Raw genomic sequence first — 16,902 nt, 5'->3', positions numbered from 1 at the left:
AATGAGTAGCTGAAGACAGTGAGGAGACAAATGCTGGACACAGGAGCTGACAGACTGGAGAAGTTCTGCAGAGCATTGCACAAGAATAGGTAGGGGAGAGATCCTGTGTGTATCAGCAGTGTCATTGTACAGCTCAGTATCCTAGCAGGCAGACATTTCACTCAGGACAGACTTATTCACTCCTTTTGCAGAGCAAGGTGGTGGGGGACACACAAAAAAATATATATATCCTTATGTCCCTGGTTCTCTGCTAGCCCTTTGTTTAAGCGCAGAGGGAAAGGTGTGTTTTAGGGGGAAAAACTCAATTCAAAATTCAAAATGCATTAATCAAGTATATTTAAAAAAGTATTATTGGGGCATTAGGGACATTTTACCAAAAAGGTAATTAAAAGTTTAGTTACTCTTTAAAATAAGCTTTTTATTTTTCTACACTACTTTATTGACATTGCCTCCAAGTCCTTCTTTTGTTCCATTGGGACACAGGTCTTGCAGGGTGAACAGTGTTATTTTTATTTATTTTGTACTGAAAACTGCTGTATGCTTTTCTTTCGGTTTCTTTCGGTTTAGCTAGAACAGTTGGTGGCCTGCCCGACGATGTGCAAGTCCATATACTCTGAAACCTGCCTGTCATTCTTACGCACAGTAACTGTTTCACTACCAGAAAGGACTATGCATGTTGCTGCAATGCACAGTGATGTACACTGAGATACACTCTTCCTGCAGGCCGGGATATAGCTGATTTTTTGCCCCATAAGACGCATTTTCCCCAAAAAAAGTGTGGGGCGAATGCCCCTGTGTCTTATGGGGCGAATACTAATGAGTGCTTCCATTATGGATGCGCTCATTAGTACCTCAGGACCGGTGAAGGCTCTGTACTTACCGCTTCCTGGTCCTCAGCTGTCGGCTGTGAAGGCTGTGTACAGCATGAGTGCGCTCATGGGTTATCACCCTTCACAGCGCAGCAGACAGCAGGATGAAGAGGATCGCAATGAAGTTAAGGAGCGGCGGCCAGGAGCAGGAGAGGTAAGTGTTTTATTTCATTTTATAAAACATGAGGCAATATGGAGATGCTGGGCACTGATGCTGGGGGCAATATGGTGATGCTGGGGGGCAATTTTAAAATGCTGGGAACTGATCTGGGGGCAATATGGCAATGCTGGAGCAATATGGAGATGCTGGGGACTGATCTGTTGGCAATATGGAGATACTGGGGGCAATATGGAGATGCTGGGGCAATATGGTGATGCAGGGAGTAATATGGAAATGCTGGTGACTGATCTGGGGGCAATATGGAGATGCTGGGGCTGATATGAGGCAATGGGGACTGTTGGGGCTAATATGAGAGGCAATGGGGGCTGATATGAGACAAAGGGGTCTGATTAGAGGCATGGGGCTCTTATTGTGGGTCTGATCTGAGGTCTTGTTGGGGTCCTATTTACATTGGGGTGTCTGATTGCTAGTCTGACCTGAGTTCTAATAAAAAAAAAAAAAATAATTCTTATTGTCCTCCTCTAAAACATAGGTGCGTCTTATGAGCTGGTGCATCTTATAGGGCGAAAAATACTGTAGCTGATTGAATGCGCTTAGTAAAGAATTAATTCGGAACAAAGCACATTTCTTGAAAGAATTTGGCAAAGCGTCCAAATCAAATTTTTTAAACATTCTCTAATCATCATAGTAATCACTCTCCCCGCCACTTTCATCCGATTGTGATATGTGAACATGGGCTCCTTATCATTCTCACAATTCCCTCCTATATATTTGCCCCGTGTGCCACTGTCACCACAGCTACCAGTGCCCCTACTGCAACCCCCATGGCTACAAGTGCCACTTCTACAATCACCACTAACACATCTAAGCATTTCGTTCATCAGGTCTCCAGCCTGTGCCCGAATCTCCTCCTCATGGCAGTCAAAACGCTGAGTGTTCTTACACAACTCGGCAATAGAAAGACTATCATAAGTATTAGTGTTGAGTGAATCAAAGCATCCAAAGTGGAATTTGATCCGGAAAAAAATCAATTTGTAATGAATCCGAATTTCCTCATGGATTTGTGGTAACAAATATTTCTTTTTCCTAAAATGGCAGCTACATGTGTTACAAAGTGAAAGTAAGAAGCCTGGAAAAGCGAGATCACCTATAATTCAATGCAGACAGCCAATCAGCATCTAGTCAGCCCCTGTGATGTCACAGCCCTTTAAAGGCCTCATCCCGCGGGGTCTTCGCTATTTCTCTGTAAGTTGAGCATAGGGAAAGACGTGACAAGAGCTAGGGACAATTTTTGCTAAAAGCTTTTATTTGTGGAATATTTGATAGGGAAAGTGCAGGGATAGTGTAGGGAGATCATTGGTACAGCTTTATACACCACTGTAGGGAGAGCATAGGGAGACTGCAGTGACAGTGCAGGGACTGTAATCTGAAGAGATCCATAGGATAACAGCGCAGTTTGCATCAATCCCTGTGTAGGGCACAGAGCTATCTAATTGACCAGTGTCCTCCTTGTTTAACCCCTTCAATCATTTGGACTGTAAAGTGTCACAGCCCAGAGTCTCTGCACTCCCTGAGAACAGAGACACTGGAGAAGCCGGAAAGGGACCAATGAGAGTGGTCCTTTGCCGGCAATCACTTTGATTAGTTAGTCTGTACTAATCGGTAGTGATGAGCGGCAGAGGTCATATCCGAATTTGAGATATTTCACGAATATTCGTTGAATATTCGAAAATTCACGATTTTTTTTACCCGAAAAATCGGCAAAGTAATGATTGTTTTATATGCGAATTTTCGTAATTCGAATTTTAGAAATCAAATTTTATTGCACATTTTTCAACTATTAGACAAAAAAGATTATAGCACTATATTAGCTAAATTGCTCTATATTCATTTTTTTCGAATATTCGCTATATTGTTATAACTTAGTTTTTTTCGAATATTCGTAATATTCTAAAACAAGAATATATAGCAATATAGCGAATATTCGAAAAAACGAATATAGAGCTAAATTCGCAAACACTACTACTCCTAATGTCAAGTATATTGCAGCCTTCTTATTGTCCCACAAGCTAGAAGCAGGGAGGGATCATGTGTACTGATTTTAAAAAAAATCTAATGAAAAAAAAAAAAAGGGAAAAATTTTTTTTTTAATATTCAAAATTGCGAATATATATAACTATATTCAAAATATTTGCGAATTTTCGAATGACCTATATTCGCGATAAAAATTCGAAATTCGAATATTCTTGATCAACACTACTAATCAGAGAGTGGCAGTGTAAAAATGCCAGTTTCAGGCTCTGATCACCACTCTAGTACCCCCCAAAAAGTGTAAAACAATACAGTGTATTGCAGTAGATGACTATTGCAATGAACTGTATCTCTTCAAGATTCAAGTGGGAGTTGATAAAAAAATAAGTGTTAAAGAAGAAAAAAAGAAAAATGTTAATAAAAATAAATAGTCCTTTTTCATATATTCATTTCTAAGTGATTAAAAAATGAAAAAATAAAAATACACATAATTGGTATGGCCACATATGTAATGACCTGATCTATAAAAGGATCCCACGTGGAGAGCTTCATAAAAATAAATAAAAAAACATTGCGGAACTGCAGTTTTTTTCCACCTCACCTCCCAAAAAAGTTGAATAAACAGTGATCAAAAAGTCATATGTACAGTACCCCCAAATTATGGCAATAAGAACTACAGCCTGTCCCACAAAATAACAAGCCCTCACACAGCTACATAAGTGAAAAAATTAAAACGTTACGTATATTAGTATAGGTGTAATGCAAGGCACCAACAAACAGACCAGTGATGAAAGCAAAAAGGTGTTTATTCACCAGAAACATAAACGTCCAGGACACTTGCTGGTAACAAGGAATAATAACAAAAAACCAGGCAAGGAGATTCCAGGAATAGTCCCAACCAGTGCTGAATGATGCTGTGCACTTGGCAGTCGAGTCACTCCAGATCTTGGGTCCGCTGTAAGGACAAAGTTCCTGGCAGTCTTCAGTCACTAGGAGTTGTGACCTATACCTGGTTGAGGGAAAATAACAGTGGGCACTGATCACCCTGAGAGACCTCCTTTTAAATGCCTGCTGACCAATCCCAGGGTGCCAAGTGTCCACTACCATAGGTGAACAAATTGCCCTGCACCTGAGGACAAGGCCTAAGGCAATCACAAGTTGATTAACCCATGGCTGGCTCCCTAATCCACTTTGCTCTTGTGAGTCAGTATAATATGCGCCACTGGTCGACAAAGTGCATAAGAAGCGCGTACTCGCGACCGTGTATCCCTTTGCGAACCTGCCATCGTGCGTACGCACGGACGCATGATTGACTCAGCGCGAGTATGTGAGCGCGTGGACCCAGATGCGGAAACGGAAGTCGCAGGAGACACCGGAGACAACCCTGGCCGCGGCGTCTTGTCACTCGCCTGGCCACTCTGTCCCCGGGACTCCGACGGTCCTCCCCTCCGATGTCCACGCGAACGCATCTCCGCACTGGCTCGCAAAGGGGTCAGCGCTGGTGCATCAGAGACACGCATAACCTGTCCCGCAACTCCACGAGGACCCCTCTTGGTTCCCCTGGAGTGCAAAGCAGGTGAGGATCTTACAATAGGGCAATGCAAAATGTAATTTATTTTTGATACAAAAGTGATTTGATGCTGAAAAAGTAGCAAGACATAAATAAACTATATACATTTGGTACCACCATAACTGTTTCAATCCACAGAATAAAATTATCATATCTTATATGAGGAACCCCATAAAAACTAGAAATAAAAAACAGAGAGAATTGTAACTTTTGCCTACCTCACCAATCAAAATGTCATTTGTACTCCAAAATGGTACAACAACAAAAAATAACTACAGCTTGTCCTGCAACAAACAAATCCTCATACAGCTCAGTCAACAAAAAAATTGTTATGGCCCCTAAAAACAATTTCAGAAAATTCTATGTTAAAACATCCTGATGCCGCTCATTCCCTTCTGAAAGCTGCTGTGGCCCCAAACAGCAGTTTACAATGACATATGGGGCATTTTTGTATTTAGGAAAAAATGCAAAAAACAAACTGTAGGGTGCATTATTTCCTGTTGTGCCGTGTAAAAATGAAAAATTTGGGGCTAAAATGACATTATTGCAACTAAACAGTAATTTTTCATTGTTACACTTTACACTTTTTACACTTTTTATAAAGTGTTTCTAAATTCTATGGAACGCTTGTTGCATCAAAGCATTCACTTCACCTCTTAATCAATTCCTTGAAGGGTGTCGTTTCCAAAATGGGGTCACTTTTGGGGGTTTTCTTTCTATGGGTACCTCTGGGTCTCTTCAAATATGACCTGAAAACCATTCCAGTAAAATCTGCCCTCTAAAAACAATTTTGTGCTCCTTTCCTTCTGAGCCCTGCCTTGTGCCCATAAAGAGATTTACGACCACATCTGGGGTGTTTCTGTAAACTGCAGAATCAACGTAATAAACATTGAAGTTTGTTTTGCTGTTAACCCTTGCTGTGCTGGAGGAACAATTGTTTTAAATGGGAAATCTGCACACACAAAAAACAAAAAAAATGTACCTCCATTTTGCTTTAATTTGTGCGGAACTCTTAAAGGGTTAACAATGTTTTTTAAATCAGTTTTGAATAGTTTGAGTGATATAGGGGGTCATTTATCAAATGTGGTGTAAAATATAGCAACTAGAGATGAGCAAATTGAAGTTGATGAAGTTGAATTCTATCAGAATTTCAGGAAAAATTAGATTCGCACCTAATCCGAATTTCCTCACGACTCGTGGTAACGAATCGCATTTCTTCCTAAAATGGCTGCTGCACGTGTGAGGACATGGAGCAAGGAACTCTGGGAAGTCAGGATCACCCATAATGCCATGCATGCAACCAATCAGAAGCTAGCCCTGTGATGTCACAGCCCTATAAATAGCCTCAGCCATCGTCGATTCTGCCATTTACCAGTGTACTTAGTGCGGGGAGAGACGTCAGCAGGCGCTAGGGACAGTGCGAGGAAAGACTTAATTGTGCTAAAAAAACGATTTACAAGTTCAGGTAAAGATTATTCAAGGTGTAGGGAAAGGATAGGGAGGCATCATTCCACAGCATTTATGTAGAACAGGGTTCAGTCGAGGAGGTTACAGCCTGGGGAATAGGAACAATCCTATTACACCTTGCTGCACTGACTGGGGATCCACATTGCCGTTATACAGCTCTGTAATTCCAGCAAACCGTTCTTGTTATTGGGGTGCAAGTGCTGTGTGATACCGCCATTAACAGGGGTTATTACAAGGAAATATCTAGTATCTTATCTACTCTTGTGCGGTGCAGTTATATGTTCTAAAGCATTTTTTGGCTTGTATTAGTGGGGAAAATAAAGGGCTTATTAGCCGTTCTGTGGTGAAGTGCAAAAATGACAGCCCTTTTTGGCGTGTATTAGTGGCAAAATTAAAATATATTTGCCATTCAGCGGTGCAGTTATCTGTTCTAAAGCCCTTTTTTGCGTGTATTACTGGCACAAAAAAAGTATTTGCTGTTGTGTGGTGAAGTGAGAAAATTACAGCCTTTTTTGGCATGTATTAAGCCTCATGCACACGTCCATGGGACACGGACCATGAGATACCGGCCTGGATTCCTGCTGAGTGCAGGAGCGCATGGCGTCATTGGTTGCTATGACGCTGTGCGCTTTGTGCCGCCGCCGCTGTACAGTAATACACTCGTATAGATAATACGAGTATATTACTGTACAGAAGCGGGCGCACGGCGTCATAGCAACCAATGACGCCGTGCGCTCCTGCACTCAGCAGGAATCCGGGCCGGTATCTCACGGTCCGTGTTCCACGGACGTGTGCATGAGGCTTTAGTGGGAAAAAAATTGCTTATTAGCCATTGTGTGGTGAAGCGAGAAAATTACAGATTTTTTTGGGGTGTGCCAGGCCCTGCACAGGGGAGTGACAGAGACCTAAATGTTTCTGGCGCAGGCAGAGGTCGCAGCAGAGTAAGGGGCAGTGGCAGCAGGGGTCGTATCGAGAGGCCTGAGCTCTAGCGGTCGTGTCTTGACCAGCAACCTAGCGGTTATTCAATGGTTGACTCAGTCATCTCTGTTTTGAATTCACTGTTATTTTTATTTATTTTTTGTCATTAGCAATACTCATGGATTACTGACCAAATGCTGACCGAGTGAAGGCGGATTCTCAATAGACAGGATCCGTATTTTGGGGTTATTGTTCAGATAAGAGGAAGGGCAAATTCATCAGTGACGTCAACACAAACTTACTGCTGACCCCCTCTCCACTCTGTCGGGGGCTCTACTTGTATAAGTGTTTAATAGAACAGGTTCTGTAGACATCTATGTGGAATCAGCTGACGATGGTGTAAAAGGAGTGCGCTTCTTCTTGGCGCTAACATCGATCTGTAAGGTTGAGTTCACACTTCAGTTATTTGGTCAGTTTTGGCCCCGTGACTGCCCAAATAAGTGCAGTGTGCAGTGATTCTAAGAGCGACGCCTGTCATCTGCATGTCATACTGACTCACAGTATTATTTCACTACCACAGCAGACTCCCTATGTGTGTTACTGCAAGGCACAGTGTTTTACTCCACTATAAAGGCTCTCTGCAGCCAGGAAATAGACGTTTTTTTAAAACAATTTGCCGCAAATAAATTTGGATAAAACCAATTAAAAAAAAAAAAATTAATGAACCGGCCGAATCAAATTTTTGAAAAATTCGCTCATCTCTAATAGCAACCAATCAGATTACTCTTTTCATTTCCCAAAGGAGTTATCCAAAATGAAAGGTAGACTCTGATTGTTTGCTATGGGCGACTTAGCCAGTTCTACTTTACAACAATTTGATAAATGACCCTCGTAGTTTCTAAAATGTGGTCATTTTGAGGTGGTTTCTATTATGTAAGTCCCTTAAAGTCACTTCAGAATTGAATTGGTCTTTAAAAACACAGAAAATTGTCTTGAAAATGTCAACAATTGCTTCCAAAATTTTTAATCTTCTAACATCCTAAAAAAATATTATAATATATTAAATTTACTAAATGATGTCAACATAGATAATACATATAAGAATGTTAATTAATAACTATTTTTCGAGAAATGTGTTATTTTCAGCAAATTTGGGATTTTTTAGACATAAAGGTAAAACATATTAACTCAAATTCACCACTCACATGAAGTACAATGTGTCACGGGAAAACAATGTTAGAATGGCTTGGATAAGTAAAAGTGTTCCAGAGTTATCACCAGATAAAGTGACACATGTCAGATATGAAAAATGGGGCCTCCGGCATTTGGTCCAAACTGGTTTTTGCATGAAGAGGTTAATAGATAAGCAATTCCATTAGAGTGAATGAGCTGTATAATTCTACTGTTATTGGGTAGTGTTGAGTGTGAATATTCGAAAAGCAAATTTATATCATGAATATCGGTACTTTTTTTTCACACAGTACACATCAGGTGATCATCCCTCCCTTCTTCTAGCTTGTGGGCCAATAGGAAGGCTTTATTACAGCTTAGCAACATCCCTAGCAACCAATAGAAAAGTTGCCTGCCCCTTAATTATATAAGTTGCATGTATTGCAAAAAAATATGTGCATCATTAATTACCAAAAATTTGCAAGCGCAAATATATTGGAGTACTATATCTGCATATAAAGGTATTGTAATGTTCTGCCGTGCCAACCATTGTCTCCAGTCTCAGGAAACTTATGCCAGTTTGAAAAATGTAGCTATAAAAGTGACTCATGCCGGTATTTTGTGCGCATTATGCAAATACATTGCTGATTTTTGCAATCAAGAATATAATCTCAAATACTCGAATATATGACGAATATTCTACAAAATATTTGTGAAATATCACAAATTTGAATATTGCCCCTGCCGCTCATCACTATTATTGGGGTGCTCACTTGCCTGTCAACAGTAACTGTTCCACTACCAGAAAGGACTAGCTCTACATGTTGCGGCGATGCACAGTGATGTACACTGAGATACACTCTCCCTGCAGGCCGGGATATAGCTGATTTAATGAGCTTCATAACTAATTAATTTGGAATGAAGCAAATTTTGTGAAAACATTTGTCGAAGCGTCTAAATTGAATTTTCAAAAAATTCGCTCATTTCTAATGAGTACTGTATGTATCATAACACATGGGGTGTTTTGGGGTCGTCATAGGTAAAATGAAGGTTACCCACTAGGAATGGAGAAGGAAGGCAGAGGTAATGCAAATGAAAGACTTCTTCGGCCGCAAGAAGGAGGAGTAGGAGTAATGTGCGTACCTTGGCTCAAAGGCACAATAGTGCAAAAGAAAAAAGAAAATTATCGAGGGTTATATAGATTTGTTCGAGGAACTGGTTCCCAGAAATAGGTGGAAAAGGAGAATAGGCACCAGAGGGACGGTGTAACCGGATGGTAATAAATTTATCTTTAAGTACTTAATAGATATGAATAGGTTAGATAGTTAGATAGACGTAGGCAGCTGTATGGACAAGTAGAACCATGAAGTTCAAAGAAAAATAATTCAGAAGTGCCTATAGGGAAGTAAAAAGAGATGGTGACCTCCTGTAGGAACGTCCAGAAAACTATTATGTATTTAGTGCCAATACTCTATCTAGTGAAAAATTTGAGATAAGTGAATCCGAACTATTAATGGGGTTCTCCAGGAATAAAAATTAAAATAAAAATACTTAAAGGATAACTGTCACATTTAGACCAAAATTTCAATTTTCAGATATGTAGTTACTAATAACAGGATATTCCCAAATCAATAACTATTAGGCTTACTTACCCCATATTTAATAAGATTCCGCCCTTAGCAACCAGTCTGCACAAAACTACGATCTCACTCTCTTGTTAAGATGGCCGCCGATGCCCTCACACTGAGACTAAGCCAGCCTGCCCTCACTACCCACAATGCATTCAGCTCCTCTCATGAACGAGCTTCTGCACCTCAACCAATCGGAGCTCTCCCCACTTAAACACGCCCCCTTCCTCCTTCCATCACATACACTCCGATCTGATGGTATATTCTAAGCTGGAGGCGTTCCCATGGTGATGGGGACGCACCTCTGACAGGGCGCTTCCATCTGCGGCACCCGAGGGGTTAATTGCGCGGATGGCAGCTCCCTATCAGAGGTCAGGTGCCTTCTACAATGTTTACATTGGTGAACAGTGCGCCCCCCCCCCCCCAGTATTAAAATCATTGGTGGGCAGTGCACTCCCTCTCCTCCCCAGTATTAAAGGGACACTGACAGGATGTTAGAGCCTATAAAGTGACATATATTCTTCTATTGGTCTTAATATGCTTAATTAAACTATACCAATATCACCCCTTGCTGCCTTTCCTTTCCTTATAAAAAAGTGTTTTTATCAATATGCAAATTACCTTACTTTGTGCCCAAGGGGCTTTCCCTCATTCAGTTCTGTGCCCAGCCGCGCCCCAACTGCCATCTCCTAGTGCCGCCCAGCTCATTAGTATTCACTGCACTGGGCGGCTTTTTTTTTTCTCCCGACGCGATGAAATCTCACACATGCCCAGTACTATCTTCCTGGCATCAGTCTCATCTTGTTGCTCCGTGCCTGCACCGGATAAGGTCCCCGGCACCCTTCAGCTCCAGTAGAAGATAGTACTGGGCATGCGCGGGATTTCACTGCATCGGGAGAAAAAAAATCTGCCCAGTGCAGTGAATACTAATGAGCTGGGCGGCACTAGGAGACAGCCCCTTGGGCACAAAGTAAGATAATTTGCATATTAATAAAAACACTTTTTATAAGTAAAGGAAAGTCAGCGAGGGGCGATATTGGTATAGTTTAATTAAGCATATCAAGACCAATAGAAGAATATATGTCACTTTATAGGCTCTAACGACCTGTCAGTGTCCCTTTAATACTGGGGAGGAAGGGGGGCGCACTGCCCACCAATGATTTTAATACTGGGGGGGCGCACTGCACACCAATGTAAACATTGTAGAAGGCACCTGACCTCTGACAGGGAGCTGCCATCCACGCAATTAACCCCTCGGGTGCCGCGGCAGGAAGCGCCCTGTCAGAGTTGAGTCCCCATCACCATTGGAACGCCTTGGGTTTAGAATATACCATCGGATCTGAGTTTTCTCAAATCCGATGGTATATTCTAACTTCAAGCCCTGGCTGCACAGGATCTAAAGGGAGCGCGCACGCAATGCCTGCTCGTACGTCCTCCGTCTTCTCTATGAGGAAACATGGAGACGGAGGACACATAGCAACGGGATTTTCAGCGCAGGTATTAATAGCCAGGAGAGGGAACAAAAATGCAGAAATTGAGAGTTATTGAATACACAGTTAAAAGTTTAAACAGGGACACCGAGGTGATATTAATCAGCCACATCCTATGCTACAGAAAAAGTATAGACAGTTATCCTTTAAATATTATTTTATATTAAATATATTCACAAATATATTTCATTACTTAAAATGGCTTGTTTTGTAAATAAAATGGCCACTGTCCTATCAGTACACACAAAACCTGTCCTAATCACACAGGAGGACAAGTTACTTCACCGCAATGAGCCATAGAGCTGCCTCATCCTACTCTCTGCCTGTCAGGAATCATGATCTTGAATGCAGGTGAATCTCTGTGGGAATGGAGATGATGAGGAGACATGAGAGGAGGGTGAGGTGTGGCTAATGAGCAGCAGCACCTGTTTACAATCTCCATTACCACAACCCCACATCACCACAATCTGTCCTGTCCATCCTCTCTGTACTTCATGTCTCCTCATGAACTAAATTCCCAGAGATTCAGCTAAAGTTCTTATCATCTGTATTCAGGATTATAATCCCTGACAAGCAGAGCAGAGAGTTGGATGAGGCAGTTTTGTAAAGTAACTTGTCCTCCTGTGTGATCAGGACAGGTTTTGTGTGAACTAATAGGATGGCGGCCATTTTGTTTCCCCTGATGATTGCTTCTTAGACAAAACAAGCCATTATAACTAATGAAAGATATTTGAGAATATATTTATATTAAAGTAATATTTAAGTACTAGCTAAAGGACCCGGCTTTGTCCTGGTATATTTAATCTATTTCATTTAATGTTTGTGTGTGTCATTAAAAGATATCAACACTATCCACTATAACAGTGACATCTACAGCACCCAGCCCCTTAACAGTGATCTCCACAGCCCCCACCCTTTAACACTGACCCCCCCACAGTGCCCCATCCCTTAAAATTGGACCTCCACAGCAGCCTACCCCCTTAACTTTGACCTTTACAGCAGCCTTCCCCTTTAACAGTGAGTTTCACAGCACACCACCACCTTGACAGTGATCTTCACAGGGGCCCACCCCCTTAACAGTGGTCTTTACAGCAATCTGCCCCTTAACACTGACCTCTATAGCGGACCATCCCCTTAACTGTGACCTCCACAGCAGCCTGCCCCTAGGGTGGCCAAAGATCCAGTTTTAGGCCGGTCAGTCTGGCTTTCAGACTCCCTGTCCTCCATCTGGCGCAGGGTCTGGATGGACACAAGGATGTCGTTTTGAACAGCTCACTCTCATAAAGCAGCACTGTGCTGTCTGAGTGTGAGCTGCAGGAAAAAATTCACCCTCCCTCCCACCCCTGCAGCTGACAGAAGTTGATTTTAAACCTCATTTTTTCAATCCCTGTTGGCTGAGGTGTGGGAGGGGGCTTGGCCTAACTGTATTGAAGGTGTTTCCTTTTGAACAGCTCAATCTAGGACAGCAGCACTGCGCTGTCTGAGTGTGAGCTGCAGGGAGTAAGTCACCCTCCCTCCCATGCCTGCGGCTAAGAAGTGGGAGGGGCGTGGTCTAACTGAATCAGGGGGGGTGGCCTAGCAGGACCTAGAAGTTGATTTTAAACTTCATTTTTGCAATCCCTGTCGGCTAAGGAGTGGGAGGGGTGTGGCCTAAACAGATCAGGGGAGAGGCTTAGCTGGACCTGGGGCAGGGTTTTAAGTTCGTCTTTTGAGGGTGGACACATTGTGGCACGGGCGTGTTTGGGCTCCTTACTGCAAGAGTGACGCCCCTCTGGACACCTTACTGGATCATTTGCATACCAAATAAACTGGATTTTCAGAGGATAAAAACACCTATTGCTGGAACAAAGGCACATCTTAAAATAATGTACTAAGTGCTATTAGGCCATGGCTTTACTTCAATAGCGATTATTCTGGTGACAGATTTCCTGGTTATCCTGGTGAAAGTGAAAAACAAATTTCAGAAATGTTTGCAAATTTATTCAAAGGTAGAAACTAAAATGTGGCCTGTACATAAGTATTAAACTCCTTTGCTATCACACTTGACATCCACTGTGGGACCTACCATTTCTTTTCATCATCTTTGAGATGTTTCTACACCTTGATTGGAGTCACCTGGGGTAAATTCAGTTGATTGGACATGATGTTTCATCCGAGGTCGATTCACTTGTCCCTAGCCACAACATTACAAAATGTTGAAAGAAGTCAATGGGTCTGAAGACTTCCCGAATGTCCGGTATACATAAAAAAAATAATAACCATAAAAAAAATTTCCATGCACATCTAATGTATCCATACTTTAAAACAAGATGCAAACAGACCCTTATCTGCACTAATACAATACATTGATTTTTTTTTTTTATAATCCTTCTTGTAGAATGTTTACATTCACTGAAAGCAAGTGACACTCGGAGACAAAAATGATCTGATTATTTTATTATTTGTGTTATTCTTCTAGGGAAGAGAGTCTGTCTTGGAGAGCACCTGGCCCGCATGGAAGTCTTCACGCTCTTCTCCACGCTTCTCCAGAAATTCACCTTTACCCTCCCCCCAGGGACAAAATGTCAGGAAGCTACATTTCTGAACGTAAACAAGGATGAAATAATTGAATCAGGCGAGATTTGTGCTGAGCTTCGCTCCTTGTCCAAGTAACCACTTGCTGTCCATCTATATATCTTAGAAGACAATGAGATGAAATAACTCAAGAAGTCCTCCAGAGATCTGGGATGAAATCCACCTCTGTATATGGAGCTGGTAGCCAGGAATTTTTTTTCCCACTTTTGACGTGTACAATATAACCTAACTTGCAAATGGAATGAAATAAAATGATACTAAACCTCCATACCTATATATCTTCTAAATGTTTTGAAATTCAACACTTCATCAGTGGTGGAAATACAGTGCCTTTGAAAAGTTTGTCACATGTCAGTAGCTACAACAAATTCCTGGGTCTGATTGTGGTTATCTATCTTGATGATATTTAAAATGTTTCTTCTGACTGGGCCTCTCATGTTATGCATGTGAAAAAGGGTTTTCAAAAATTGAGAGAAAAACATCTGTTGGCAACTTGGCTAAAATAAGTAAATGTGTCTTTGGTGTAAGAGAAGTCTCTTTCCTGGGTTATATAATATCACCTCAAACATTTTATATGGACCTAACTAAAATACAAACCATTGTTGATTGGGCTAGACCCACTTCCATCAAAGCCCTTCAGACATACCTTGGTTTTGCAAATTATTATATCAATCATTTCAATCATTGCCAATCTGCTTACTGACTTAACCGGGATGGGGGGGTCTTATTGATAGTTCCATTGACGCATCTGCTTTTGAAGCTCTGAAAGAGAGTTTCAGTCATGCTCTGATACTTATTCAACCTGATGTCACCAAAACAATTCATTATTGTATTGAGGGGGATGCTTCAGAGATAGAAGTGAGTTGTATTGTCTCGGTTATCTTCCTTGACTAATCTTGTACAGCCATGTGATTTCTTTTCTAGAAAATCTCCCTCTGCAGAGAGGAATGATGATGTTGGCAATCAATAATTATTAGCCATCAAATGGACCTTTGAGGAATGGTGACATTTTCTTGAATGTACTCTTCAGCAAATTATTGTACTCATAAGAATCTGACAGTGCTAAACATTTGAATCCTAGACAAGCACGTTGGGCCTTGTTCTTCACTTGGTATAATTTTATTGTTTCTTATCTTCTTGGGTCTTGTAATCTAAAAGCAGATGCTTTATTAGGTAGCTTTGGTACCTCTGATTCTATTGATACCAAACCTGTTAACATTCTTCCTCCTGGTATTGCTATTACTGCCGTTAATCCTGATCTTGCCTCTGAAATATATGCCTGTGCTAGCATTTCTCCTGCGGTGTTGCTATCAGTGTGTGAAGAGTGGGAGAAGAGGGTTGCATTGACAATCCAACACAATGGGCAGCACATTGAACACATTTTATAAGTGGTCAGAAACTTGTAAATAACTCATTAAAGAATAAAGTTATGTTAAAACCAAGCACACCGTTGTTTTTTTTGTGAAATTCCCAATAAATATGATGTGTCACATGACCCTCTTCCTATTGAAAAAACAAAAGTTGGATTCAAAATGGCTGACTTCAAAATGGCCGCCATGGTCACCACCTATCTTGAAAAGTTTCCCCCCTCACGTATACTAATGTGCCACAAACAGGAAGTTAATATCACCAACCATTCCCATTTTATTATGGTGTATCCATATAAATAGCCCACCCTGTACAATGGAGTTGAAGTCTCCACAAATGATTAGTTTACCTTATTTGACTTTGTGAACCTTCTTCATAACTCTGTGTAGGAAGGAAACCTAGTGTTCTTTAGGAGCATAAATGTTCACAATAGTATAATTGATGTTGTTCACCACACATACCAAGATCATGTACCTGCCCCATAAATCAATAACCTGTGAAGTTAAAGAAAAGGAGACGGTTTTTAACGGCTATGAATACACCTCTGCTTTTCTTAACATTATTAGAGTGTATAATAGTTGGTAATAAGCAATGATTCCTGAATGCAAAGTATATCAGCATTGCCAGACATTGCCTCTTTCCAAAGATATGATCTTTTCTGTGGGCAGTTTAACCATTTGGAGTTGAGAGATAGGATTTTCAATCCCATGGTCTCAGTCCACGGCGCTGAAGACAGCTGCTGCAGTGCTCAAAGTGACCTAGTAAGGAAACAAGCATATTGAAGAACATTACATAATACCGCTTAGCTAAAAGAACAATAGAAGAGATCAAAGAAAAAGGAAACCAGAGTAGACAGTAAACTCTGTCTGCGGGGAGGGGCAAAAGTTCCATGTCGAAGCCAAGTGTTGGAGCAACATTGAACATGAGTGGACTAGAACAGATCAGGGGTTGCACCAATGATGGCTAAAGGAATTGTCAGAGCTGACAATAGGCATTTGGACCACCTGTGGATCATACAGGGGAAAAAAAAAAAAAAAACTATATGGAGAATGCTGGGGGCAAACAGAAGTGGGGTAATAAGGAGAGATTGAGATGTAGCAATGAGAGGGTTGTCCGATACAAGCTAATTCAGATGGTTAAAGGGCAAGAGCCATCCATGTAGGGTAATCTTCACGGCTTGCCCACGTAGTATCCTCAGGCAGTCCAGTAGTAGGAGAGAGAACCCATATTAAGGTGTGGTAACTGGAAAGTCACTGAAAAGTCACTCTTAGGTACCTTTATGAGATGTATGGGAATAAGGAGAGCTTGTTGCAAGAGCAAAAATTGGAATTCGCCATCCTTTTAGTAGAGCTTTCCTCTCCTCAAAGGAGCGGACCAAATGAGTACGTCTTTGGAGCGGACCAATAGAGTACATCTTTGGAGATAAGTAACTTCATTGGGTACCCCCATTTGTAAGTGATGTCATGCTTGCGCAGAGAGAGTGTGATAGGCAATAGGTCGCAACGTTGTCTCAATGTGGCCACGGTGAGGTCTGTGTACAGTTGGACGGAATGGTAAGGAGCAGGGAGAGTCACCATTTTTCTGACTTCCAACATCACAGCTTCCTTCGTGTTGAAGAAATTAAAGCGTGCCAACACGTCTCTAGGTATTTCTGGACCTAGGTGTTTTGGCTTTGGAACCCTGTGGGATTGATCAA

At 41.5% G+C, this 16,902-nt stretch overlaps 1 protein-coding gene across 2 annotated transcripts in view; it reads left to right on the top strand.

Annotated features, from left to right (window-relative positions):
* Positions 1-14,292, top strand: part of LOC122939698 (cytochrome P450 2C29-like) — a 228,690-nt gene extending 214,398 nt beyond the window's left edge. For both annotated transcript variants that reach the window (XM_044295870.1, XM_044295871.1), the window contains exon 10: positions 13,723-14,292. In XM_044295870.1, the coding sequence (XP_044151805.1) occupies positions 13,723-13,916 (194 nt within the window). In that variant the 3' untranslated portion in view covers positions 13,917-14,292. The remainder of the gene's footprint in view (positions 1-13,722) is intronic.
* Positions 14,293-16,902: the final 2,610 nt, after the last annotated feature.

This window comes from Bufo gargarizans, chromosome 5 (genome assembly GCF_014858855.1).
Source record: "Bufo gargarizans isolate SCDJY-AF-19 chromosome 5, ASM1485885v1, whole genome shotgun sequence".
Taxonomy (NCBI): Eukaryota; Metazoa; Chordata; class Amphibia; order Anura; family Bufonidae; genus Bufo; species Bufo gargarizans.
Note: the sequence above shows the minus strand (reverse complement) of the source record. Positions and strands in the feature narration are given on the sequence as shown.